General features: G+C 37.6%; 1 protein-coding gene across 3 annotated transcripts in view; it reads right to left on the bottom strand.

Moving 5' to 3' along the window:
- LOC126470218 (ATP-dependent helicase brm) overlaps positions 1 to 27,697 on the bottom strand; it is a 386,916-nt gene that overhangs the window by 35,689 nt on the left and 323,530 nt on the right. For all 3 annotated transcript variants that reach the window (XM_050097899.1, XM_050097901.1, XM_050097900.1), the window contains one exon: positions 20,638 to 20,826. In XM_050097899.1, coding sequence (XP_049953856.1) covers positions 20,638 to 20,826 — 189 coding nt within the window. The remainder of the gene's footprint in view (positions 1 to 20,637; positions 20,827 to 27,697) is intronic.

Here is a 27,697-nt window from a genome sequence, read left to right as displayed (position 1 = left end):
GACCAACTATAATTGGTGAACCATGAAGGAGGTAATGCAAGGGTGTCATTAACCCTATATCATACCGACTGGTAGTCCATGATGATGTCTTCCATCACTGAGATACTCATGCAAAATGTAGCAATTCTTATGAAATCTCAGTAAACAAAAATTTTGGAATGGAAACAGTGGTCATGGTACTGAGGATAAGAGTGGGAAGGGGGATATGTGGCTCACAAGTGCCTTTAATTTCATTGCTTAAAAAAAAAGTGTTCCAATTTAGAGCTATAACACACTAAGCAGCATGGCTGAGAGCTGAAATAAGACTTAGCAGCCAGCTGATGATCAGTTGTAACCAATCAGCTGAGCCAGATAGACATGGAAGATGTCATAACTGTTTACATTTTGTCTCAAAAAATTGAGTTCATGCCTAATAATGGTGGGTCACACTAAGGGTTTATTTTAAAATTATTTTAAGGATCTTCAAAGCTACTCTGTATGTTTTTTTTTAACTATACTTGAATGTCAGTGAAATTATTTGATAACCTTTTAGTAAACATAACAAATTTATTCTATTATGGGAACTGATACTCTTACGTAAATTTGTATAACTCCACAAGAAAAACTGTTAATCATTTGAGGTGAATATAAACAAAGACAAAAATGATAGTTTATTGCTAATAATATTTGAAAATAACTGAAGGTTTTGGGGGTAAAATGTTGATTGTCACAGTTTAATTATTTCTTTTTTCATACCAAAAGTATTTGTTCATGCAAAACTCCGTGGTAACTAGTAACACCAAAGATTTATGGCATTAACTAATAATGATCGAACAGACGAGGACGTGTGTAATTAAAAAAATTCAACAGCAGTGAAACAAAAAAACTACAGAAAATATCAGTCTCAAACGTCATTATACATTTTGTTTTGGGTTGCAAACAAGGTCTGGCTACTTTGACAAGTGCACCGAGATTGAAGACAGCCTCATACATTCTCACAAGACACCCTGTTCGTAAATGGCTGTGGGGAGACACATGTCTTCCATGTAATCAGATATGTTATAATGGCTGCTGCAGCCAGGAAATCCTAGCTACACAGCCTATGATGAAACATCACCGTTTTATTGGCTGCCACAGACAGGTTGCCTAGTGCCTTATAGGGCTTACTGCCAATATTTTTGTACAAATTCTTAGGCAAGATGAAAATGCCTGTTTCCACTAACAATGTGTGCATTAGGAAATGAAACGGTCATCTGGAGCAAATACATACTCAGAGGCCATCCTAGTGAAGAACAATCATCAAATAATTGCTGCATATAATTTCAGTCATCCAAAAACAACAATTCTGTATCGCTGGCACATGTAGCAAGAAGGGTCATAAAGGAAGGACATTATAAAGAATTACATGTTACTTTGCAACCTCAATGTCCACACTGAGAGACAAGCTGGAGAACTTACACGATATGGTACATCAAATAAGCACAATCAAATGACCAATTAATTCAAGATGAAAGTGCTAGAGCAAAAACCTACTGAGAAAATAGTGTTGAGCTCCCAGCAGTCTTTTTATGAAGGTGCCCATGGGCAGTTAACATATAAAGTATCTAGCAGCCAGCAGAGACCTTTATCAGGTTCTCAAATCACTTTAACTGTCAATGAAGTTGATCATGCAACTGAAAAATAGTAATTGTTCAAAACTATAAAAGAATTTAGGAACAGGCAAGGATGACAAATTTTCTTAACATAGTATCATACAGCCATTAGAGCTTTAAAGGAGGCGAGTTAATCAACGAATTAGAACAGCATTTTAAATTGGTCTGGAAATGCATTACAAATCTCTCCCTTTCTTTAACTTTATGTGACTGTTCCAGAACTTTACAGAGAGAACAAAAGAAAAGAGCACTATATTAGTTTTGAAAAGATTGACAGAAATATCTATTGTCCCATTAACAGAGCAATTTCAACCTTCGTCTGGATCGATGTAGAGATAACATTTCATCTAGTCCTCTGCATCCTTGGCACCTATCACACAACAATGTGACCCAAATACCACCATAACTGTTTCACATTCCTGTAGCAGAAAGGGACACAGCTACGTATATTATGGAGGTAATTTTCATGTAGAACAAATCAAATTGAAAAGACCCTATCTGAACTATAAAATATATTTATTGCTTGCTGTTTCATCTACACAGTCATAATAACCAAGTAAAAAGTTTTCACACATTCCAGCAATAGCAAATATTCAATGTTCGTAGCATTTGTTATAATTTAGATACCACAACACAAGCCATTGGAATGGAGGGGTGTGGGCAACTGATGATCAAATACTTGTAATATTCAAACCATAATGCCTTCCAGTGGACTACTTGCTGTACCCATTTAAGTACTAACTGAACATAATTTAACAAGGGTGAAAAGTGGGCAAGAAATATCACAACTTCAACCTATGTGCAATTTTGAAACAGTGGTATGTTCCAGTATGTTCTTGTCAGAGGGGTATGGTGGTGGGGGGTCTAAAAAGAGAGAGAGAGAGAGAGAGAGAGAGAGAGAGAGAGAGAGAGAGAGAGAGAGAATTAGTGGAGATGGTGAGAGACATAGGTGTTGTGTGGAGGCTCAGGCAAATAACAACTGCAGAAAGGTGCTTCAATAGATTGTAGCATGAAGTGAGGAAGGAAGAATAAGCCTTAACACCCTACGTGGGTAGAAAGGTCATTAATACTTGGAGCACAATATTGTATTAGACAAGGATGGGATAGGGACAGATGGAACCCCCATTCCACCCAAATAGAAGTCCAATACCTTAATCACTCCATCTCATTTGGTTTTCAGCTGAACGTAGACTGAACATCAGGAAACAAATTACAATGATAATTGCTTAGTGGAATAGGGCCTTTTTGAAATTCTTACTTAGTTTATTCAAATCTCAAACACATGGCACCATTCTTCAGTAATGTTAGAAAAAATTTTATCTTGCAATAGGTGAGTCTGTCATATCAAGAAAGAGGTTGTTTCTTTTTTTTTAATGTCACAATATGATTTTAAATGTAAATAGCACGTGAGAACACAAACTCTTCTAATGAATTTCTGAACGTCCTCCATCAGTTTGAAAATGTTTCATTTAGTTTCTAATATCTGGAGAAGGTTACTAAACTGTGTCAGTAGTATTTCTGCAGTTTGAATTAAATACAGTTAATATCAGTGAACTCGCAGTTTTTTAAAAACATTAGTGAAGTGTTTCAATATAACTTCATCCCCTTCAACAAAATTCTTAATCTTAATTGCCACTATTTCTTTACTATCATTTTATAATGCTGAAAGGGTACAGACAGTAACAATGCATTTGTCATAGTTTATATACAAAATATGCTATAAAATACTTGTTGGAGACTTGTCTATTCTGTAACACTGTTTTTCTCAGTTTATCTTGCAGGTTTAATTATATATAACACAAAGTGCATTAAACAAAGGCCTTTGGCCATTCTGTAGTTTAATCTCTTACAACCACCTTTGTTTCATATCCACATTCTCCTTATTTCCTATCACTATCTTGTACTAAATTGTCTCCTTCCAGCCTAACCTAGACCTTGGGCTATACCACTTATCAGTCTTGTCATCACAACCAATTTTTGGACGGAGTGTTATTACGCTCGAACTGTTTCATGCAACATATGTATAATGTTAAAGGTTGGAGGGGGGCATTTCTACACTTGAACTTTTTCAGGTAACATATGTATGATTTTAAAGGTATGTCACATATTGACAATATAACAACTTGTATATCATTAAGCTTAAGGCTGTTGGAAGCAAGAAAGGGCACTCCAAGATAGCAAATCAGACACACAAAGCAAAAGTGGTTGCGTTTAGGTTATCAGAGGTAAACAGCAATGCTAGAGTTCTGTGAATTGCAGATGCTCTGGGCAGCTGTTAAAGGGGGAGATGTTTCACTTCAGAGAGTTAACGGGTAACTCGATCCACTGTCTAGACGCTATTGTAAGGCATCGCAGTAGAAGGTGCTCACAAAAAGATGCATCTTAATAGATGCAGAAAGCTTCATACCTGCTCCTGAGAACTGCAACATCAGTGGATTTGTACTGGTTAGAGTGCTACGACAGTGGTCCTCACTCATGAAGGGCCTCTGGGCAGAGCCAAGTGATGCAAAACACTGTTGTTGCTGGCCACAAGAGGAAGGGCAATGACATCTGGCTTCCAGCTGAACACAGTTAATACCAAACCTGGAGTGTGTTAATGTAAAATCCCGATACATCCATATTTACTGAGAAGGAGAAGGGGGAGGAATCTGAATGTGGCTGGGCAGAGGCGTCCTGGAGGTGCAGAGTCACTTGTCAGATTGGCTTAAGCTTATAAAGTGCCAGTGGATTGGTGAGCTGACTATAAGAAACCCATGTTTTTAAAAACCCATGTTTTTGTATTCATTCAGAGCTCTCACTCAGCTCACTGGGGTGCCAACTCCGTGTCACTTGTTGCCAGTTTCAGTAAGCTGCAACAAGTCTGTCTCCCTCACTTGGAGTGCTGCTCTCATAGATTGTACTTAAAATGCTGCTAGTGTTCGCTGGTCCTGTCAGCACTCACTCCATGGGCTCAGACACTGATTTCTGTTGGGCAACCAGTTGCGCCCTTGGCTTTTTTTAATGTTCAGAATGAGCCGTCAATGTAGTAGTTGGTTTCATTGCTAATAAACAGTGTTAATCAAATCCCCGAGTATCCTTGAGCCTCCAGCTGCAGGCATCCTATCAATTTTAAAATCTGTGCCTCTCATAGGGGCTTTGTAACAGTGCTTGGCGCTGTCTTCACTGGAAGTTTGTCTTTCTGCATCTGATCCCTATCATTCAGAAATTGCAGTCTGATCTGTAACCCCCTATCTTCCCTCTACCCTGTGTTAGGACACGACACATATTCTGCATTTTTTAATCACTGCAAATAATCATTCTGCTGAAAAATGTGAAAGTAATATTTCAAACCTCCACTGCTGAAGCAGCAGCAGAAGTAACAACAAAACAACAAACTATAAAAGGGCAGAAAGATTTTGGTGAGTCTGTTACATAGGTTCCAGTCTTTTGAAAGATCTTGCTGAAGGAAGATTAAGAATATAATGTCCCATCAACAATGACTCTGCTGGAAATGGAGCATAAATTCAGACTAAGGACGGATAGAGAAGGAAATCAGCGATACCAATTTCAAAGAGACCATACCAGATTTTGGATCAACTGATTTGATGAAATAACAAAACCTCACTCTGAATGTCCACATGGAGATTTGAGGCCTCATCCTTCTGAATGTGAGCCCAGTGTACTAAGCACTGCACCACCTCGCTCAGCAAGGCTCTTAATGAAGTTCCAGATTGGGCTCAGCATACATTAATCAACTCTTTAGGTTTCAGAAGGTGCAAGAATGCAAACAAAAAAAGAAATATATCATATTAAATTCAGAGCAATTCTTATATTTAAAACAATGCCTTTAACTCACAATTTTTCACAGTCATAACACTAAAACTATCATCAATGCAAAGGCTTGTTGGAACACTGTAGTGCTTTACTAGACATGGTCCTGTTGAAGATAGTATGCCCTTGCCTTGCTGTGCCCTGTGATCTGACTTAGCCTGTGAACTCCAGATGACAGTGAAACTTTTCTTTTTCACTTATAAAAATCAACAGAGGTGAAAGAAGTGAGGTGACAGAAAATAATCCCTTGGACCAACTGAGAATCAAGCCCAGAACCTTTAGATTTGTCATATGACATCTAACCACTCAACCACCAAGCCACACAAAAGCAACATAATTGCCAAAATACATCAATTTTTCTAAAATTAATTAAATTTCTTTATTATTTAAAGATATCCAAACAGTTTTAACACAAGGAGCATTTATAGCTCCTTTTCAAATCAACTCAGGAAAAAAATGCTCCACAAATTTTAAGTGGATGATATTGAAATCACTATAGTCAGATTAAAATTACTTGATAGTTGACACTTAACATATTGGCACGGGTTTCCTCCAATCAGAGTGCTCAATGTCACGCAAGAACCATTCACTGTTGTCAAACTGCCACAGTAGTTTGTTGGTTCACTTCCAGTTTATTGTCCGGCTTTCTTTCTTGATGTGTTTGGATCCCTAATCATGCGCCTGGCACTTTTATTTCGTATTTCATCACACATGATAAGCACAACAAACAAAGAAACACACACGCACATGTATGCACGCACACACTGCCGCCCCCCCCCCCCCCATACATACACAATAAAGCTAATAGATAGCACTAACCAAACAGTAATGGATGCTTCCGCACAAGATGCAATTCAAGCATACATTAGATAAAATTCACATGACACTGCATGAAGCCAAATTTTTGAAGGCTGCAATTCATTGTTGCGACTGGATCACCCCAGCTATATACTGGCTACTTAACCCAGAATTGTGGCATAGGGCAATCATTAGTGTATGAACCTGACATGTAGAATGTTGTGGGTTCAAATGTCATCAAAGGTAGTGGAATTTTTTTATTTCTAAATCTAATCGAAATAAACTGATTATTATTTTTATTTAATTAACTGATTTAAATGTAACTTTTTTATTTCTAATACTCTTCAATGTCATTTTCATCATCGTAACTACTTTTTTATTTGCCCTAATTTTTCTTCCTATCAACCTTGTTTCATCTGGAATCTGACTGTGTCACTTATAAACTGCAATGAAATGCCAATGAGGACTCCTCATCAGTTGGTAACATGGCAGCTCATGTAGCCAGTGTGAAGATAGTTTCAGGTGGTCGATGATAGTAAAAAATGACAGTTTGCTTTTTAGCCCTTAGATTAAATTTTCTGTCTTAAGTTTGCTCGTAGAGGTTAAATTTAATCACCGTGAACAAAGCGATCATGATTTTTGTTCTGCTGCAGATTTATCTTGGATACATTGCACATCATTAGGTTGTGAGTTTAAATTCAGGGCTACAAAATGTGTTGTTTGCCACAGTTTAGTAATTGGTCACTTAAAATCGGCTGTTGACAGAGTGTCTTGCATTTTCAACACATCTTGCCATGGCCACTTCCACCACTACTCCACATTACATACTAATTGCCTTTGTGAAATGACCCGTCATGTTTCTGTGTCACCTATAACCGAGTGATAGCCGGCAGCTTATTTGGCAACAATGTAGGGGCAAGTAACAGATGTCAACTATCAAGTAATTTTAATCAGACTACAGTCACCTATCAGATGATACAGCAAGCAATAATTATATTACACTGAAGATTGAGGACATGCTAGTCTAAAACCTGTTAGATGTTCTTCTGGAGTAGTATACAATGCTCTTGATAGTGTACCTAACTTTATGCATTCTTAGCCCACAGCTCAGCACAATCAGTACACAAATGCTGATTTTTTACATCAGAATCTATGCTCATTTTTCAATTCTTTTGTTATATCTAGTAATAGTGTGAGACATACCATCTCAGAGGATCTCTGAAATGAGTGGAAAAATTCCATGTCAATGATGTATTTGTATACTTCATCTGACATGTGGCTGTGACATATGAACACACATCAATTTCTCAAAGCGAGTGTTCAGCTGTCACTAACCTCAGACAGTTTTTCCTAGTTTAAACAGGTGGATAAATGACATAATAATAATTCAGTTATATATTAAAATTAAAAGCTTCCAAATTATTAACTGGCAGTGAACAACAATCAGTCAATAACTACACTGTAAGCATCAGACACTAAAGCACAGCACCATAACAGTCTACAACCAGAAGTTATCCAAAATGTTCATGCAAAATTCTACATTACAAATGAAGCACAAGAAAATTCTGTTTGCAGTAAGCCAATAATCAATGAGAAACACAAAAGTAAACAACATTAACTGTACATTTATTCTCTATGTACTAAACTTATCACCCACCACCATCTGAAGTGTTCGAACACTTTTGCGGTGAAGAATCAGAGAGCAATAATAATTGAATGAGTGAGTTATCATTAAAAAATTCCCAGAGAAAGATATTGAACAAATAAGGAAATGAAAACCATACCGATTAAGCACAGCCCAAGTTTTTACAGTCACTTAATGAAAGTGACTTTTGTGTTATCATTATAAAGAAAATTATTTTAGATTTCTTATTCATTTAATTAGATATAAAAATTTAAATATACACTTTATGTACACAGAATTGTAGACTAGTGTAAGAGATGTATTTATTTCTATTACACATCACACAGTTAAACAAATGTGCTATGGTTTCTGCCATATATAGATGAAGTTACTGTAAAACTTTACAGTTCAATTAAACATATGCCATACTTATGCTGCTGAAAAATAAACAGAATTCAATCATAGATCTAAAATATGTGACATAAATGCACTTTCCTGTTTGACAGAGGGATAACAAAACTGCCTGAGAGAATTCAGCCGTATTTACATTTCCAAAGTAAATCTAAAAAACAGTACAGTGTTTTATTTAGCCTAGTAACCCCCCCGTCCCCCCCCCCCCCCCCGTCCCCCCAAATTTCTCCTGTGAACCATGGACCTCGCTGCGCTGAGTGCATCTCAATGATGGAGGTAGCTGTACCACATATGCAACCCCATTACCGGTACATCTATAGACAGATATGACTAACAAAGGTATGATCAAAAAATAAGATGAATGAGTGTTTTTACCCTAATTGCTGATGTTACAACCATTTGATGTCATCTGTCCAATAGCATGATCTGCTGAGACTGGCAGTATCAAGCTGGAACAAATTCTATCTTGTCAGTCAGCACACAGATGTTAGAATAAGGTTGTGTTTACCACATCTGTCACACATCATAAATTTTGTGCAACACATCAGCATTAAGTTCTGCTTCAAGTTGCAAAAAAGTGCCAAAGAAACTCATGAAATGTTGAAATCAGTGTATAGCAACAATGCCATAACTCTGAAGACTGTCTACAAGTGGTATGAATGATTTAAAAGCAAAATGAGTCAGTAGAAGATGAGCAACATTTGGGACTTCCACTAACCTCAAAAACAGAAGAAAATGTGCAGCAAGTAGCCAAAATTGTTCCTTCAAACAAGCAAATAACTATTCATGAGCTTATCGGGGAACTTATCATCTCGTATGTGTCCATGCAAGGCATTTTAACCGATAATTTGCAAATGAGATGAGTGAGTGCAAAATTTCTTCCCAGACTTTTGAGTGATGAACAGAAGATAAATCATGTGTCAGTTTGCACGGAGTTGAAGGATCATCTTCATTCAGATCCAGACTTTATGTCCAAAACTGTAGTTGGAGATGAAACTTGGGTCTATGGGTAAGACCTTGAAAATAAAATTTAGAATTCCCAATGGAATACCCTTGAATCTCCCTGCCCTAAGACAGCACATCAGTCATAATCAAATATCCAAGTAATACTCATTGTTTCTTTCAATATTACTAAGGGCACAGTGCTATCTGAGTTTGTTCCATGGGTAACAATTGTAAATGCCAAATTTTGCGAGGGCATCCTGCAACATTTGCCAAACAATATATGAAGAAAGAGACCAGAAAAATGGGCCAATGGCTTCCTTCTCAGTCATGACAATGCGCCGTGAAACACCTCACTTTTGATTTGTGTGCTTTTGCCTGAAAAAAGTGTTCCTGTCTGTCCATATCTGCCTTACTCTCAAGATTTAGCTCCATGCGACTTCTGGCTCTTCCCAAAAGTTAAAACCACACTTAAAAGAAAAGTCTTGACACCATTCCTGACACTGAGAGGGGTATGAAAGACCTGCTGAATGCCCTGCCAAAAGAAACATTCCATAAATGCTTCCACTCATGGATTCAATGTTGGGCTAAGTGCATTGCTAGCCAAGGACAGTAATTTAAAGGAGAGTAAATGAAACTCCATATAAGCTCATTCCTTTGTTTCTAAAAAAATTATTCACCATATTTTTTGATCACACCTTTTATAGTTCCTGAAGAGGGGTAATGGCCTTTTCAATACTTGCAGAGGTAACAGTCTGAATGATTAACTGACCTGCCAATGTAACATTAATCAACATGGCCTTGCTATGTGGGTACCGTGAACAGCCGAAAGCAAGGGGAAACTACATATATTATATTTCCCAAAGACATGCAGCTCTACTGTATGGATTGATGATGATGGCATTCTACTGGGTAAAATATTTCTCAGATGTAACATAGTCATCCTTCCAGATCACCTGGCATGAACTAATAAGGAGTATGTTGCCACGAAACACAAATATGGCATTCTATGGCTTAGAGTTTGGAATGTCAGATCCCTTAATCCAGTAGTGGGCTAGATAACTTAAAAACACAAACTGATGGACTGAAAATCATATAGTGAGATATAGTAAAGTGCAATGAGAGAAAGATCAGGACTTCTAGTAACGTGAGTAGAGGGTTACCAACATGAAATAAAACAGTGATACGTCATGAGTAGGCCTAATAACAAATCAGAAAATAAGAAGGCAGGTGAGCTACAATGAACAGCTTAGTGAACGCATTATGATAGCCAAAGAGAGAAAGACTACACCACAGCAGTACAAGTTTATATGCCTTACGGATTCACAGATGATGATGGAAGAGTAAGAATGTATATGAGATAAAAGAAGTTACTCAGATAGCTAAGGGAGACTAAAATGTAATTACAGGGTGGCGCACAAAATGTGTTACCATTTTGTTTTTTAATATTAACTTTATTGTCAATACAATCTGAAAGGAACATATACTACAATGAAGAGCCATCCATGGAGATTTGTTTTACCTCAGCACATGCTCAATATGTCCAACATTTAGTTTCCTAACTTCCTTCAAACGAACACTGAAGTTAGTGATTACCCTACGGCACATGTCTTCCGTAATTTAACTGCAAGCTTGAAGAATAAGTCTTCTGAGCTCCATTAAATTACGTGGACGTTTCTGGAAAATTTTTTCCTACAAGGTACCCCGAAAAAAAAAGGTCACATGGATTGAGGTCTGGACTATTGGGAGGCCAATTTTGTCCGTCATTGAAGCGACCTGGAAACCTGAATGAAATGATCCGATGTCGAAATGCTTGTGTAAAAACTCCAACACAGTGTTTGCAGTATGTGGCCTTGCTCCATCTTGCATGAACCACTGCGTGTTGAAGGGCAAGGCAGTAGCAAGAAGCTGTGGAATGAATCTATTGCGAAGTATGCTCAAATAACGCTCGCTGTTCACAGTTTTTTCAAAGAGAAAGGGTCCAACAAGTCTGTGACTGGAAATTGCTCCCCACGCTGTAATCCTCTGAGCATAATGTTGTCGTTCATGAAGCACTTGTGGGTTTTCAGTGGCCCAAAAGCGTACATTTTGTTTGTTTTAACCACATCGTCTAAATGAAAATGCACCTCGTCTGAAAACCAAACGTAGTTGAGAGTTTCTTCCATATCCTCTGCCCAGGTCATCTTGTATGGGTACATATGGAGGTCACTTTTAAGAATGCGTTGAACGGAGCATGTGGATATTCCCAATTGCACTGCTGCCTTTCTACACGATTTACCGGGACTTCTCTGTACAGCAACTCGTACCGCTTCAATATTGTCTGGCGAACAAACAGGCTTAGGCTGAGGTCTCTTTGCTTCCAATACTGTTCCCTCCTGTACAAATTTATCGTACAACCTGTGGATGGTCTTCTTGCAAGGGACCCATTGTGCATTAAACTGTTGTCGAAAACGCCTCTGAGTCACAACAAGGCTTTTTGTTTCATGAAAAAGTAACACAACTGCCAATCGTTGCTGTGTCGTCAGTCTTCCATTGTCAGCCATTGCTGCTTACTAGTCTCCTAGCGGCAGTATCGTGAATTACACGTCATTTCGTAACTCATTTGTTTTTCCAAGCTCTGCTAGTACTGCTGTAGAGATCCCAGCGGGATATCTAATGTGTGTCGTAAATTGTGAAAGAAACAATTGGTAACACATTTTGTGTGCCACCCTGTATGATGGGGACTATAATTCTACAGCTGGAAATGGGAGAGAAGGAAAAATAGCAGAACATGAACTGGGGGAAAGGAATTAAAGAAAAAGTTGCCTGGTAGAATGTTGCACAGAGCACTACCTAATCACTACAAACACTTGGTTTACAAATCATGAGAGGAAGTATTATATATTGAAGAGGTGTGGAAACACCAGAAGATTTCAGATAGATTGTATAATGGTAAAAAGGTGATTTCAAAACCAAATTTTAAACTGAGAGCATTTCAGGGGCAGATGTGGATTCTGACCATAATTTATTGGTTATGAACTGCATATTAAATTGCAAAAAAAGTAGGAAATCAAAGAGACAGCACTTGGATAAACTGAAAGAAGCACTGATTATGGAGAGTTTTAAAGGCAGTATTAGGCAATGAATGAGTGAAATGGGGGAACCAAAGACAACAGAAGATGAATGGGTAGCTTTGGGAGATGAAATAGTGAAGGCAGGTAAGGATCAAATACACAAAAAGACAAACCCCAGTCAAAATTCTTGGATAACACATGAGATAATAAGTGTCACTGATAAAAGGAGAAAATATAAACATTAAAAATGAGATTGAAAGTGCAAAATGACAAAGCAGGAATGGTTAGCAAACAAACGCAAAGCTGTAAATTGCTATGGGAAAGATAGATGCCACATATAAGTTACTTGAAGAAATCTCTGGAGAAAAAGAGAAGCAGTATTAAGAACCGAGACTGCAAGCCAGTATCAGCCAAAAAAGGTATGGCTGAAAGATGGATCAAATATAAAGAAGAACTTTACAGAGGAAATGAATGTGATGACAATGCTGCAGAAAGGAAAGAAAAGAGGAGGAGGAGGAGGAGGAGGAGGAGGAGGAGGAAGAAGAAGAGATAGACGAGAGATATGATATTGCGACACCGAAACACCTGAGTTGAAACAAGATACTCGAAGTAGAAGCCATTCAATCAAAATTATACAAATTCTTGGGAGAAAATACCATGACAAATTATTCCACCAATTATGCAAGAAATATGAGAGCGGAAAGACCCTCACACTTCAAGAAGAGTGTAGTAACTCCATTTCCAAAGAATGTAAGTGCTGACAGGTCTGAATACTAACAAACTATTAGTTTAATAAGTCATGATTGCAAAATACTGACACAAATTATTAACAGAAGGATGGAAAAACTGGTAGAAGCGGACATCGCAGAAGATCAGCTTGGGTGCTGGGGAAATGTAGGAACACGTGGGGCAATACTGACCCTAAGAGATATATCAGAAGATATGTTGAAGAAAGGTAAACCTACTTTTACAGCATTTGTAGATTTAAAGAATGCTTTTGACAATGTTGACTGGCATGCACTCTTTGAAATTCTGAAGGTAACAGGGAGCAAATGGTCATTTACAACTTGTACAGACTCTAAACTGCAGTTATAATAGCGAAAGGACATGAAAGAGAAGCAGCATTTGAGAAGAAAGAGATACATGGTTGTAGCCTATCAACGATGTTATTCAATCAGCAGAGTGAGTAAGCAATGAAGGAAACAGATGGAAAGTTGGGAGGAGTATTAAAGTGCAGGGTGAAGAAAAATAAAAAAAAAAAATTGAAAATAAAAATACAAGAATTGAGATTTGTTCATGACACTGTCATTCTATCAAGGCCAGCAATAGATTTAAAAGCAGTTTCGTTGAATGGATAGTGCCTCGGAAAGAGGTTACTGTATTTACCCGATTATAAGATGAGGCTTTTTTCCCCAAATTCGTCATTCAAAAACATTAATATTCACATATTAAACTACTGCTGCTGAGGTAAATATTTTTACAGTGCTTAAAAGATTAATACTGGGGTCATATTACATTTAGAGTTGAAGATTTGGCTATTGAGGTTTCATACAAATTTATTTTTAAGAGTTCTGAATGATAGAGATTAGCAAACAATACTTTCATTCAAATAGGCTCAAGATTTTCCAGTATGCTGAAGTGCTCTTGTTCGATCAACCGCTTAACATTTGATCTTCAATCAATTGCGTAACATTTAACTCGTGGTGCTAATGCAACAGATGGATATGTGAGAGATTATGAACTAGGCACTACAACAATCCAATGCTCTACTTCAAAAATTGACAATTTTGTGATACATAGGGGGAAATAGCATTAAATTCTATCAACTCACAAACTTTTGTTGTATCTGAATCAGTTTGCAATAGAAGTTTTCATACATGTATGGATACCACATACATACATTTACGCTCCTTTTTAAGTAAAGGTAGCACTCAAAGGCGAAAATCTTGCCCTTAAATGATTCTGAACCCAAGCCAGTATTTAATTTGGTTATAAGAAACTAATGATTTATGAAGTGCATTGCAAATGAAAATTCAGTAGCTGATCACATATTCGAATACTTTGGGAAAACATTACCAGCTTTTAATCAGGTTTAGAATTGATGGTGACCTCCAGACGAAATGAGAAAGTAAATTAATCAAGAACTGAATATCTAACAAATGAAACAAATCACATTAACTGACTGCAATTGTTATCACAAGAATAAATTATAGTGGAAAGGCCTGTTGTGGAGATAATACCAACAGACATCACCAGATCGTGGGACAAGCAAAATTTTGAGAGCTGGAATGACTCGTGTTTGGGATCTTTTATTTACGTGTTAGTCACTGCTGTTACATATGACCTGCACCCTAGAAGATACAGCTGTCTGTGTTTCACTGTTGCTCAAGCAGTGCACTATGGAAGGGTTGGTGGGGCAACAGTGACACAATCTTAGCTGAGAACTATAATGAGTGTGAGGTTGGGGGTTGTGAGCGGGCAGTAAATTCTGTCTTGCTGCCAACTATGGGAATCTACACTGTGTAGTTTAGGTTTTTATGAACATTTTACCATGTTTAAACTGCAGTTTGCCTGAATCCATTTGTACTCAGTATCAAACTGGGTTTAAAATTGGCCAAATACTCAACAATAGCATACATTTCTGCACAAGATGCTAAAAGTCTAGACTGCATCCAGTGACATACTTACGTGTTTTGTGTAGCAATGGTGTAGGCATTCAACGTTTGGTATGATGCAAATGGCAGGGGGTATGTTAAGCTGCTGGTTCTACACAGCCAATGAGAGAGCGTCGGGGCAGACAATATGTTTTTGTAGCAAAAGACATTGTAACATTCTCATAGTCTGCAGAGACGAAAAATCCACTACTCAGAAGAAACAGCCAAATATTATATATAAGTCTCACAGCTGCCCTGATAACGATGATGATGATTAAAAATGGTGGTACCACAAATGAAAGGCAAAGAAAAGAGGCAGTGAAAATAAAAATTAATGTAAACAATTTCTTTTTGTTTATTTTCTTTCTCCTTGTATTATCAAAATGTAGACAACCAATAAATGGCAAAAGTTTAGAATAGGTGTAATGGTAACTTTTGAGGCATATTGCTCATGACAACAAAAGTCTGTAATTTTGATAAGTCAGAATATGCTAAAAAATCAGTTTTTTTCAAGGAGCCTTATAAAAAATGGGGCTTCATCTTATACTCGGGTAAATACGGTCTAAGATGAACTTGAGACAAGAAGAAAATAAAAGCTTATTTAATATGGTTCTAAGGAATGGAAGAGTGCTGAGGATTCGGTAGGTAGTTAAATAATGAACAACTGCTGAACAAAATTGGGGAAAAGAGAAATTTGTAGCACAATCTGACTAAAAGGGACCAGTTCATAGGACACATCCTGAGGTAGGAAAGAATTGTCAATTTGATAATACAGGGAAGAGTGTGTGTGTGTGTGTGTGTGTGTGTGTGTGTGTGTGTGTGTGTGTGTGGGAGGGGGGGGGGGGGTTGGACGGTGGTAAAAATTGTAGAGGGAAACCAAGGAATGAATACACAAAGCAAGATCAACTGGATGTAGGTTGCAGCAGTTATGCAGAAATGAAGTGGCCAGCATGGGATTGATTACCATGGAGAGCTGCATCAAACCAATCTTCAGATTGATGTTTGGAGTGACATCTCGTGACAGTGATTGGAGCTACAGGCTGGTCAGCTAAAGAGGAGGCGGTATCTGGCAGGAAGAGCAGTAAAGCAAACAACTGCCACAACTTCAGAGAGCACCAAAGCTTGGTCAAAATCTATACATCTACAAATATCTTCTATACATATCATAAATTAAAGTCTTCCACCATGTCTTTCAGTCTACATGTAAAGGCTAATCTCAGGAACTATTGTAGGGATCTTGGTATGGTTTTCACTAATAGACTGATTCATTAGGAAGATTTGCATACATAATTTATTACCATTACGCCAGGCAAGCTGTCTGGCCATAGATATTTAAGTGTTACTCATGTGAAGCTGGGGCATATCACTACTTTGAATACAAGATTTAGCATAAAACAGGATTCCCTTAAGAAATTATATGGTACTTTTAATGCCTTGTTTTTACATTGATATCTGTGTCAGTGAGCCTAATTCCTACTTTTTCATTAGGAATTAATACCAAAATTAAGAAAGTTAAGGGCTTCAGTTTTAACCTTTGTATGAATAGCTTATGTTCTCAACTTTTTAGAAAGGATAATATTATTATGAGCAGAGTGGCTTGTGTGGCCTCTGAAACTCAATTCAGTAAAATGCAGACTAGCTTAATATTAGCCGAGTTTTTTCCGCATATAAAAATTCCTATCTTAATATGTTTGAACACAGGTGATGTATTATACTGCTTGCAAGGCATACATTGGAAACACACATGTTCTGGCTAACCAGTTGCAATGGTACCATGTAAGTAACATGGCACATAACAAGTACTATTACCAACATATTTACAAGCACTTGATAAGGAAACAAAATATTAACTTGTTAAAAAAGGGGGTTGTCTGCACTGTAACTTTGGAAAAAGAAATAAGAAAATACTTCTTACAGGCAGCATTAGCTGTGATTATCTGTAACTGCAAGTATGAAATCTTTTTACACAAAAATTTATAATCAACCAAAGCCTTTTTCTTACCAGTTATAATAAGGAGAAAAGTGTAATCTAGTTACCTCCCTTATTAAGTTTTTAGTAATTTCCTTTTCAATTAGATACAGCTGTATCTAATTCTTGATACGAAAATATTAAAATGTACTCAAGCAATTGAAATAGTAGTAGACCAAATGATTTGCAATAAGGTAAGTAACTTATTGATATTATATTAAGTAAATTATTATTTCTTTCTTTTCTCAGACGTTATGTCTGGTTAAAAATGGAAGTGACGCGGACCTTGATCAAGCGTGACTTCCTCAGCCAGTTGGATGTATTTTTTTCTCCTGTTTTCTTTTGTATATTTGTATTCATCGTTCTCCAGTACATTTTGTGGTGCATACTTGTATGTGGGAACATGTTGTTTTATAAGTTTATGTTGTAAGGTATATGTTATATTGCATTTAGGAACTTTCGGGTGATTGAACATGTATCAATAATTATGGATTTCTGTAGTTGTATATATAAGTTTGGATGTAGCTGTATTGCATTGATGTACTGGTGGATATTGTGTGGTATGACTCCTGTAGTTGACAATATAATTGGTATAATGTCAACTTTATCCTGATGCCACATGTCCTTGACTTCCTCAGCCAGTTGGATGTATTTTTCAATTTTTTCTCCTGTTTTCTTTTGTATATTTGTTGTATTGGGTATGGATATTTCGATTAGTTGTGTTAATTTCTTCTTTTTATTGGCGAGTATGATGTCAGGTTTGTTATGTGGTGTTGTTTTATCTGTTACAATGGTTCTGTTCCAGTATAATTTGTATTCATCGTTCTCCAGTACATTTTGTGGTGCATACTTGTATGTGGGAACATGTTGTTTTATAAGTTTATGTTGTAAGGCAAGCTGTTGATGTATTATTTTTGCTACATTGTCATGTCTTCTGGGGTATTTTGTATTTGCTAGTATTGTACATCTGCTTGTGATGTGATCTACTGTTTCTATTTGTTGTTTGCAAAGTCTGCATTTATCTGTTGTGGTATTGGGATCTTTAATAATATGCTTGCTGTAATATCTGGTGTTTATTGTTTGATCCTGTATTGCAATCATGAATCCTTCCGTCTCACTGTATATGTTGCCTTTTCTTAGCCATGTGTTGGATGCGTCTTGATCGATGTGTGGCTGTGTTAGATGATACGGGTGCTTGCCATGTAGTGTTTTCTTTTTCCAATTTACTTTCTTCGTATCTGTTGATGTTATGTGATCTAAAGGGTTGTAGAAGTGGTTATGAAATTGCAGTGGTGTAGCCGATGTATTTATATGAGTGATTGCTTTGTGTATTTTGCTAGTTTCTGCTCGTTCTATAAAGAATTTTCTTAAATTGTCTACCTGTCCATAATGTAGGTTTTTTATGTCGATAAATCCCCTTCCTCCTTCCTTTCTGCTTAATGTGAATCTTTCTGTTGCTGAATGTATGTGATGTATTCTATATTTGTGGCATTGTGATCGTGTAAGTGTATTGAGTGCTTCTAGGTCTGTGTTACTCCATTTCACTACTCCAAATGAGTAGGTCAATATTGGTATAGCATAAGTATTTACAGCTTTTGTCTTGTTTATTGCTGTCAATTCTGTTTTCAGTATTTTTGTTAGTCTTTGTCTACATTTTTCTTTTAGTTCTTCTTTCATATTTGTATTATCTATTCCTATTTTTTGTCTGTATCCTAGATATTTATAGGCATCTGTTTTTCCCATCGCTTCTATGCAGTCGCTGTGGTTATCCAATATGTAATCTTCTTGTTTAGTGTGTTTTCCCTTGACTATGCTATTTTTCTTACATTTGTCTGTTCCAAAAGCCATATTTATATCATCGCTGAATACTTCTGTTATCTTTAGTAGTTGGTTGAGTTGTTGATTTGTTGCTGCCAGTAGTTTTAGATCATCCATGTATAGCAGATGTGTGATTTTGAGTGGGTATGTTCCAGTAATATTGTATCCATAATTTGTATTATTTAGCATGTTGGATAGTGGGTTCAGAGCAAGGCAGAACCAGAAAGGACTTAATGAGTCTCCTTGGTATATTCCACGCTTAATCTGTATTGGCTGTGATGTGATATTATTAGAATTTGTTTGGATATTAAGTGCGGTTTTCCAGTTTTTCATTAATATGTTTAGGAACTGTATCAATTTAGGATCTACTTTGTATATTTCCAATATTTGTAGTAACCATGAGTGGGGTACACTATCAAAAGCTTTTTGGTAATCAATGTACGCATAGTGTAGCGACCTTTGTTTAGTTTTAGCTTGATATGTCACCTCTGCATCTATTATCAGTTGCTCTTTACATCCTCGTGCTCCTTTGCAACAGCCCTTTTGTTCTTCATTTATAGTTTTGTTCTGTGTTGTATGTGTCATTAATTTCTGTGTAATGACTGAAGTTAATATTTTGTATATTGTTGCGAGGCATGTTATGGGGCAATATTTAGCTGTGTTTGCTGTGTCTGCTTGATCTTTAGGTTTCAGATAAGTTATTCCATGTGTAAGTGTATCAGGGGATGCGTATGGGTCTGCAATGTAACTGTTAAATAATTTAGTTAGATGTGAATGTGTTGAGGTGAACTTCTTTAGCCAGAAATTTGCTATTTTATCTTTTCCAGGGGCTTTCCAACTGTGAGTAGAATTAATTGCTTGGGTGACGTCATGTTGCAAAATTATCATTTCAGGCATTTGTGGTATCATCTTGTATGTGTCTGTTTCTGCTTGTATCCACCGTGCATGCCTGTTATGTTGTACCGGGTTTGACCATATGTTGCTCCAGAAGTGTTCCATGTCTGTTATGCTTGGTGGATTGTCTATTTTAATGTGTGTGTTATCTATTGTCTGGTAAAATTTCTTTTGGTTTGTGTTGAATGTTTGGTTTTGTTTCCTTCTATTTTCACTCTTTTTGTATCTTCTAAGTCGTTTGGCCAATGCTTGTAATTTCTGCTTCTTTTCATCTAATTGCTCTATCGCTTCTTGTTGTGAGATTTTACCTAATCTTTTTCGTTTCTTTCTGACATTTCATTTCTTATAAATTGTGTTAGCTGTCTGATGTCTTTTCTCAGTTTTTCTATTCTGATCTGTAGCCTGTGTTGCCATGCTGGTTTTGTGGGTTTCTTCTGTGTGTTGGTTGGTTCTGATCTCTGCCTAGTATGTATATTTAGTGTAGTGAGTGCTCCTATATAAACCAGTAGTTGTAACTCTGCCATAGTTCTGCTTTCATTTATTTTGTTGTGTATGATTGTGTTGATAGTTTTTATTGTTGTTTTGACTTGTGGGTTATTTGGCAGTCTATGCAAGAATGGTCTAATGTCTGTATTTGTGTCTTTGTATTCTATATATGTCAGCTGAAATTTCTCTTCTATATCTAACGTGTGTCACTTCGTGTTCTATTTGTGCTTTTTCTGGTGGCTGTCTTAAGATTTCGTTTTCCTCTGATTGTTTAATTGATGCGTTTTGGTCTTTGTTTGTTTGCTCTGGGATGTTTGAGTCCATTACTGTATTTTCTTCTTCTTCTGATTGCACATTATTTTGTTCCAGTATTTGTTGTACTTGTTGTTTGATGTTTTCTAATTCTGACTGGGGTATCCTGTTATTATTATTATTATTATTATTATTATTATTTCTTTTTGAAACTGCTTTATAAACTGGAACCTAAGTTACTAAGCATTTTACAAATGATTTTCAACTGCTGCCTTCCAGTAATCTAAGAACCTACCTCATCATCATCCTTCACTAACCAATCAGGCAATTCAGCTTCTTCCACTAAACGAGATTTGCGATTTGGACCAAGTTTTGCCTCTTCTCGTCTGCGTTCCAGGTCCATGCGATGAAATAATGCTAGTTCATCAGCATTTCGAGCAATCATGTGGTTGACAGAATCATCATCTGGAACTTCATTTTCCTCCTACAAATTTTGAAATCTCAAAATAATATTACAGAGACTAGTTAACACATGACATTAACATACAACAAAATATGTTTTTATCATACAATCACAATGCACTAAATATCTGTTGAAAATTCCTGAGTTTATTATTTTTAGAGCATTTACTTACATCAGCATAACAAACTTACCTATGGCAACAGGCACTGTACAAAAACCAGTGAAAATGGTTCTACGCATTTCATGTTGCATAAACTGCAAAGGCTGAGCTACAATGGGTCCTAGACAATTTTAGAATCTTCTACACTAAAATACATAAGATAGTAACACACTAAGTGATAGATACTTGTTAGTATTCTAGGATAAATTTAAAAAGGAAGTGACAATACTTCCTGAAGTCTCTGTCCTCAGCAACTAAATTAGTCACACACAATGAGTACATACCAAAAATCTCAATAATATTGTTACATAAGAATAAACCATTATCAAGCAAAATCTGAAGACTTCTCTCACATTCATCTCATTATCTACAGAAGTGGAAAGCAAGTCTACTAACAGCCTGATACTAACACTGACATCCCAGAATACACAATATTGTCAGTTAAAATGAGACACACTGCATTGAAAAATCTGACATCACTTGCCAAGCATATAATAAGCTTAAACAACACTGGAATAGTTTATAGATTGTACTGAGGTTTTCCTAGCAGACAGAACTCAGTATGTTGTATTTAAAGGGGAGTTATTGTCAGGATGTGGAAGTAAATTTATAAGTACCCATGGGCAGTCTTATACGACATTTATTGTCCACAGTCTTTAAATTACAGAAAACAGTCATTTGAATAATAACTAAAAATAGTAACCACACATCCCATAAAGATCCGTTTAAACAGCTGGGGATTCTAATTTCCCGTCTACCAATCTGTTATGCACATCAAAAAGAACAAAGGCCATTATTTCACAAACAGCAGTTCATGAAACAAGAGCCAGATTAATCTTACATTTACCAATAGTAAGAACACAAAACTGAATTATCTACAAGGAAATTAAACTTTGCAATTAATTGCCCAATGAGATCAAAGAGACAACTAAAAATAAAAAGTCAGTCACAACATACCTATTAAATAATTCATACTACAAAGTAAAAGGTTATTTAGACAACACAGAATAAATGGTGGTAAAAATTGACATTTTTTTAATAATAAGCAACTGTCATTCTATTGGAAATTGTTGCAGTTAATGATTCTTACTGTAAAATCCTATGTCCAGGATCTGTGATGGACAGTTCTAAACTCTTTCCATTTTCTCGATCTCAGTTTCTTATTCATTGAGGTGAGGTGCTGACTTACTTTTTCAGGTGGTCCAAGGGAACAACATGGAGAATTCAATACAATAGTGGAACTAATGGTGCCAACAAAGTTTGTGTGGGGATAGGGGAGAGGAGGAGAATGTGCTGAGACTGCACGTGCAATGTAATGTAGTGTATGTTTTGGTGCAGTGTAGGCAGTGACTATACTTCATTCATCATAAGAATAAACCTGATGTAAGCAATCACAAACGAGATGATTGGTCAGCAGCCGTAGCTCTTGTACACTGGTGTTGTTCTGCTCTTGGAAATAGGTCCAAGTTATGTATTAGATATCTTGTTACTATGGCAGTGTAAATGAAACTTTAAGACATTATGATGTATTAACAGCCATCAATGTTTTTCTTAATCATGGGAGCAGATGGGCAGTGGGTAGAGCAGCAGATTAACAGAGGGCAGAGGAGCAGATTGACAGAGATGGGTGGGTACCAGGAGATGGACAGAAAGAGGGGAGAGCAGGAGATGGTCAGAGAGAGGGGAGAAGAGGAGATGGTCAGAGAGAGAGAGGGGAGGAGGAGATGGACACAGAGAGGGGCATGAGAAGATGGACAGAGAGAGGGGCACGAGGAAATGGACAGAAAAAGGAGCACGAGGAAATGGACAGAGAGAGGGAGAGGATGCAGAGAGGGAGAGGACGCAGAGAGGGAGAGGAGAAGATGAACACAGAGAGGGAGAGGAGGAAATAGACAGAGAGAGGGGCAGGAGGAGATGAACACAGAGAGGGGAGAGGAGGAGATGTACACAGAGAGGGGAGAGGAGGACAAAGACAAGGGCAGGGCGAGACAGAGGGGGGGGGGGGGGAAGAGCAGACTGGCTGACAGAGGGGGGAAGAGCAGATTGGCAGAGAGAGGGGGGAAGAGCAGATTGGCAGAGAGAGGAAGAGATGAACAGAGAAGGAGAGGAGGAGATGGGCAGAGATAGGGGATGGCGGAGATGGGCGAGAGTGGGGACGGCGGAGATGGGCGAGAGTGGGGACGGCGGAGATGGGCGAGAGTGGGGACGGCGGAGATGGGCGAGAGTGGGGACGGCGGAGATGGGCGAGAGTGGGGTCGACGGAGATGTGCGAGAGTGTCGACGGCGGAGATGGGCGAGAGTGGGGACGGCGGAAATGGGCAGTGTGAGGGGCTGGCGGAGATGGGCAGCGAGAGGGGCTGGCGGAGATGGGCAGCGCGAGGGGATGGCGGAGATGGGCAGCGCAAGGGGATGGCGGAGATGGGCAGCGTGGCGGGATGGCAGAGATGGGCAGCGCGACGGGATGGCAGAGATGGGCAGCGCGACGGGATGGCGGAGATGGGCAGTGCGAGGGGATGGCGGAGATGGGCAGCGCGAGGGGATGGCGGAGATGGGCAGTGCGAGGGGATGGCGGAGATGGGCAGCGCGACGGGATGGCGGAGATGGGCAGCGCGACGGGATGGCGGAGATGGGCAGCGCGAGGGGATGGCAGAGATGGGCAGCGCAAGGGGATGGCGGAGATGGAGAGAGAGAGGGAGGGGTAGTGGAGATGGACAGAGAGAGGGAGGGGTGGAAGTGATGGACAGAGAGAGGGAGGGGTGGAAGTGATGGACAGGGATACGGGGGTTGGATAGAGAGAGCAGGAAGGAGAGATGCATAAAGAGAAATTGGATCGGTAGAGAAAGAAGGAGAAGGAGGTGGATAGTGTGAGTGAGTGTAATAATGTGGAGAGAGAAGGGAGGATGAGGAGATGGACAGACACCAAGGGGGAAGGAGGAGATAGGTGCAGACTGGAGGAGGAGGACAGATATAGGGGAGGGGGAAATGGTCAGAGTGTGGGGGGGTGGAGGAGGTGTACAGAGAATTGGAGGTGGAGGAAGTGGACATAGAGCAGGGGGGGGGGGGGGGGGGCAAGAGGAGATGAACAGAGAGGAGGGAAGAGAGGATGGACTAGCAGAAGATTGGAATAAATAAATACCCAGGCTACACCTGATTTCTCAGCTAGCTTATTGATAAAATAATATTACTGTTTGCAAGAAATAGTTAAATTTAAAGAATTTTATTTCTTTTTTAAATTGGTTATGATAATATGTCTGATATTTTGTAAATGATCAACAGATATACAACTAACTAATAATATGCATAACTCATCTGTTGGATAATCTTGTAAACCCTGTGAGGCTGTTCATGGATGATTGTACATAAATGGAATGCCAGAAAGTCGGGCGAATGTAGTAAACCTTGGTGCACGGACTGGGAGCTGATCTTCAGCACAAACTAATGTAACCGCAAAAATGGGCACAAAGATCAGTTCTTGTTCAGTTAAAAGATTGGTTCTCACTCACTGCACAGTCATAACCATAAAATACTCACAAGACTGCATCCAAGGAGACTCAAAGTTGAATGACCATATAAAAGTAAAAGGCAGATGCTAAGCAGTGAGATTTATTGGAAGAATTTGAAGAAAATACAATTCACCCATGAAAGTAGTAGTTTACAAAACCATTGTTTTGCCAGTTTTTGAATACTGCTTGTCAGTCTGTTGTGAGAACGTCAACATATAGGATTATTAGAGGAGCTAGAGAGGTACTAAGATGAGCAGCTGCTTTGTCACAGGTTTGTTTAGTAAGTGTGAAAACACCATGAAGAATCTAATCCACCGCCTGTTGCAAATACCAAAAGAGAGGCATTATGTGCCATGGAAAGGTTCACTGCTAATTTGGATGCTGTACATTCTGAGAACAATCAAGAAACATATTACTTTCTGCTACGTATATTCCACAAACACTTACAACAAAATCAGAGAAATTTGAAATCGCTAACACTTATTCTTCCCACAGACCATTCACGAACGGAAGAGAAAAGGGTAGCAAAGAACAGTGGTACCAGTAGAACCCGACGCCACATACCTTAATGTGGCTTATGGAGTATAGGTTTAGATTTCATGGTATTTGGTGGCACAAGGAAAATGTTATTTGTTATTTGTTATTTATTTATTTATCCTGTGGATCAAATATTGTACAAAGTACACATGATATAGGACAAGTCATTTTTCTTAACAAATATGTAGTTTGGAGAAAATGGACTGCCATTTAAAAAAATGTACACAAAATTGTTCGTTGATGAATATAGTAACTTCACATACAGAGAATACAAACAATTTACATGGGGAACTAAGAAACATGTAGGCAATGTAGTGCTACTTTAAATTTACACAAATAATCACTGAGATAACAGAATAGTGAAAATGTCAACTGGAAACACAACAGAAGGACAATGTCATTTAAAAACTACATTAAACATGAAATTAACATTGAGATTTCACAGACAATTAAGTTTTAATACTAATAGAATGTGTACTTGTACATTCAAAAGCGAGTTGAAAAATTTTGGTTAGTGAAACTGAAACATAGTTGTGTATAGTAGAAATTAGGTTATTATTTTGCCTACAGAATGTTTTACTCTAATCACAGTATTTTACAAAGGAACTTTATAATTTTTCATTTCCAGGAATTCTTGTACTGAATAGAAACAGTGCTTTGTCAGAAATGCCTTTAGTTTATTTTTAAATATTGGATCTGGAGCAGTTTTTATTTGTTCTGGAATTTTATTGTGTAATACGACACCCAGATGAGTTATATATTTTTGGTATGATGATGTCCTTGAAAAAATTTGATGGATATTAGATTGCCCTCTGGTATAATGAGCGTGTATATCATTGTTTCGGATTAATTTGCCTGTTCTTGAGAGGTATTCCCTGGTGAATAGGATTGTTTCTTGAATGAATAGGGATGGGATGCTTAGAACATTAAGTTTTATAAATTGACATTTACAGGATTCCAGCTTTTTGAGGCCACAGATTATCCTCAGTGCTCTTTTTTGTAGTTTAAATATATTTGTGCTGTGAGTTGAATTTCCCCAAAAGATGATTCCATAGTGGAGCAATGAGTGGAACTGCGCATGGTATGCTTGCATTAGTGTGGATTTACTTGTAGTAGATTTTAGTATTCTTAGTCCATAGCACAATGATGAGAGTTTCTTTGATAAGTTGTTTATATGTGTGTCCCATTTTAAATTTTGTTGGACGCATAGACCCAAAAATTTTGTTGCATTTACATGTTCAATTTCATCGTTATTTAATTTTACTTGGATAGTATTTTGACTGAATGTGGGAATTAGATGGAAGTTGATACATACAGTTTTCCCACTATTAACAATTAGGTCATTTTTGTTAAACCACTCAGAAAGTTTTTCCATAGAGTTATCAGATATTGTCTGAAGGGATTCAGGGCTAGATCCAGTCAACACTATGATTGTATCATCAGCAAACAGGATAGTTTTTTGTGGGCTCATACGTTCAACAAGATCATCTACGTAAATGAGGAAAAGTAATGGCCCTAGAACAGAACCCTGGGGAACACCATATCTTATTGTTCTTTCCTCCAAGAGGAAAACTGTGATGTTTACTTTATTCTGTACATTAATATCGTATTGAAGTGATACCTTCTGTCTGCGGTTTTGTAGGTAAGAGCATAGCCAGTTGTGAGCCACACCTCTTATTCCTCTTCTTTCCAATTTAGCAAGCAGTATTTTATGATCTAGTACGTCAAAGGCTTTAGAGAGATCTAAGAAGATACCTGCAGCTATATTATGTTGGTCAATTTGTTTCAGTATGTGGTCCAACAGTTCAAAAATTGCTGTCTGCGTGGATAAAGATTTACTAAAACCATGTTGTTGAATGCTGATTGGTGCGTGGTTTTTTATGAAACTTATAAGCCTGTCATAAAAAAGTTTTTCCAGGATTTTTGGAAAGGTGCTTAATATGGATAATGGTCTATAATTGGATACTAAATCAGGGGAACCTTTCTTTAGTAATGGTGAGACTTTAGCTATTTTGAGAGCATCTGGAAAAATGCCAGTTTTTAATGATTGGTTGTAGATGGTTGATAATGGCTTTACTATATGGGGAGCACACACCTTTAATATGAGGTCAGGTACTTCATCATAGCCACTAGAGATTTTATTGCGTAACAATTGTATTATGTTCATAATTTCATCAGGGTTTGTTTCATAAACAAACATTGTAGCATTAGTGCTGTTTGAAGTATTGGTGGAATTGAAGAACGATACCTTGCAGTTTGCCTGAATGAGATCTTCTGCTAGTGACGTGAAATATTCATTGAACTTGTTTACAACTGTGTATGGATCTGTGACCTTAGACTCATTAAGTGTTAGAGAAATGTTTTCCTTTTTAGGTGTTGAACTACAAGTTTCTTTTTTAATAACTTTCCACATAGCTTTCATTTTGTTTGAAGAGTTTCTTATGAAATTGTCATTCCATAAAAGTTTTGCCTGTCTAATCACTCTAAGATAAGTTTTTTTGTAGGCTTTACAATAGTCAGAAAATTCTTCAGTGACTATGTATTTTTTGGAGCAATATTGGAGAAATCTGTTTCTCTCACTAGAAATTTTGATTCCTTTTGTTACCCACAACTTTCTATTTTGATTGCTTAAAGTTTTTGTTTCAAAAGGAAATGCTGTATTAAAGTAATAAAGGAAGGTGTTATGGAAGCT

Source organism: Schistocerca serialis, chromosome 3, assembly GCF_023864345.2.
Source record: "Schistocerca serialis cubense isolate TAMUIC-IGC-003099 chromosome 3, iqSchSeri2.2, whole genome shotgun sequence".
Classification (NCBI taxonomy): Eukaryota; Metazoa; Arthropoda; class Insecta; order Orthoptera; family Acrididae; genus Schistocerca; species Schistocerca serialis.
Note: the sequence above shows the minus strand (reverse complement) of the source record. Positions and strands in the feature narration are given on the sequence as shown.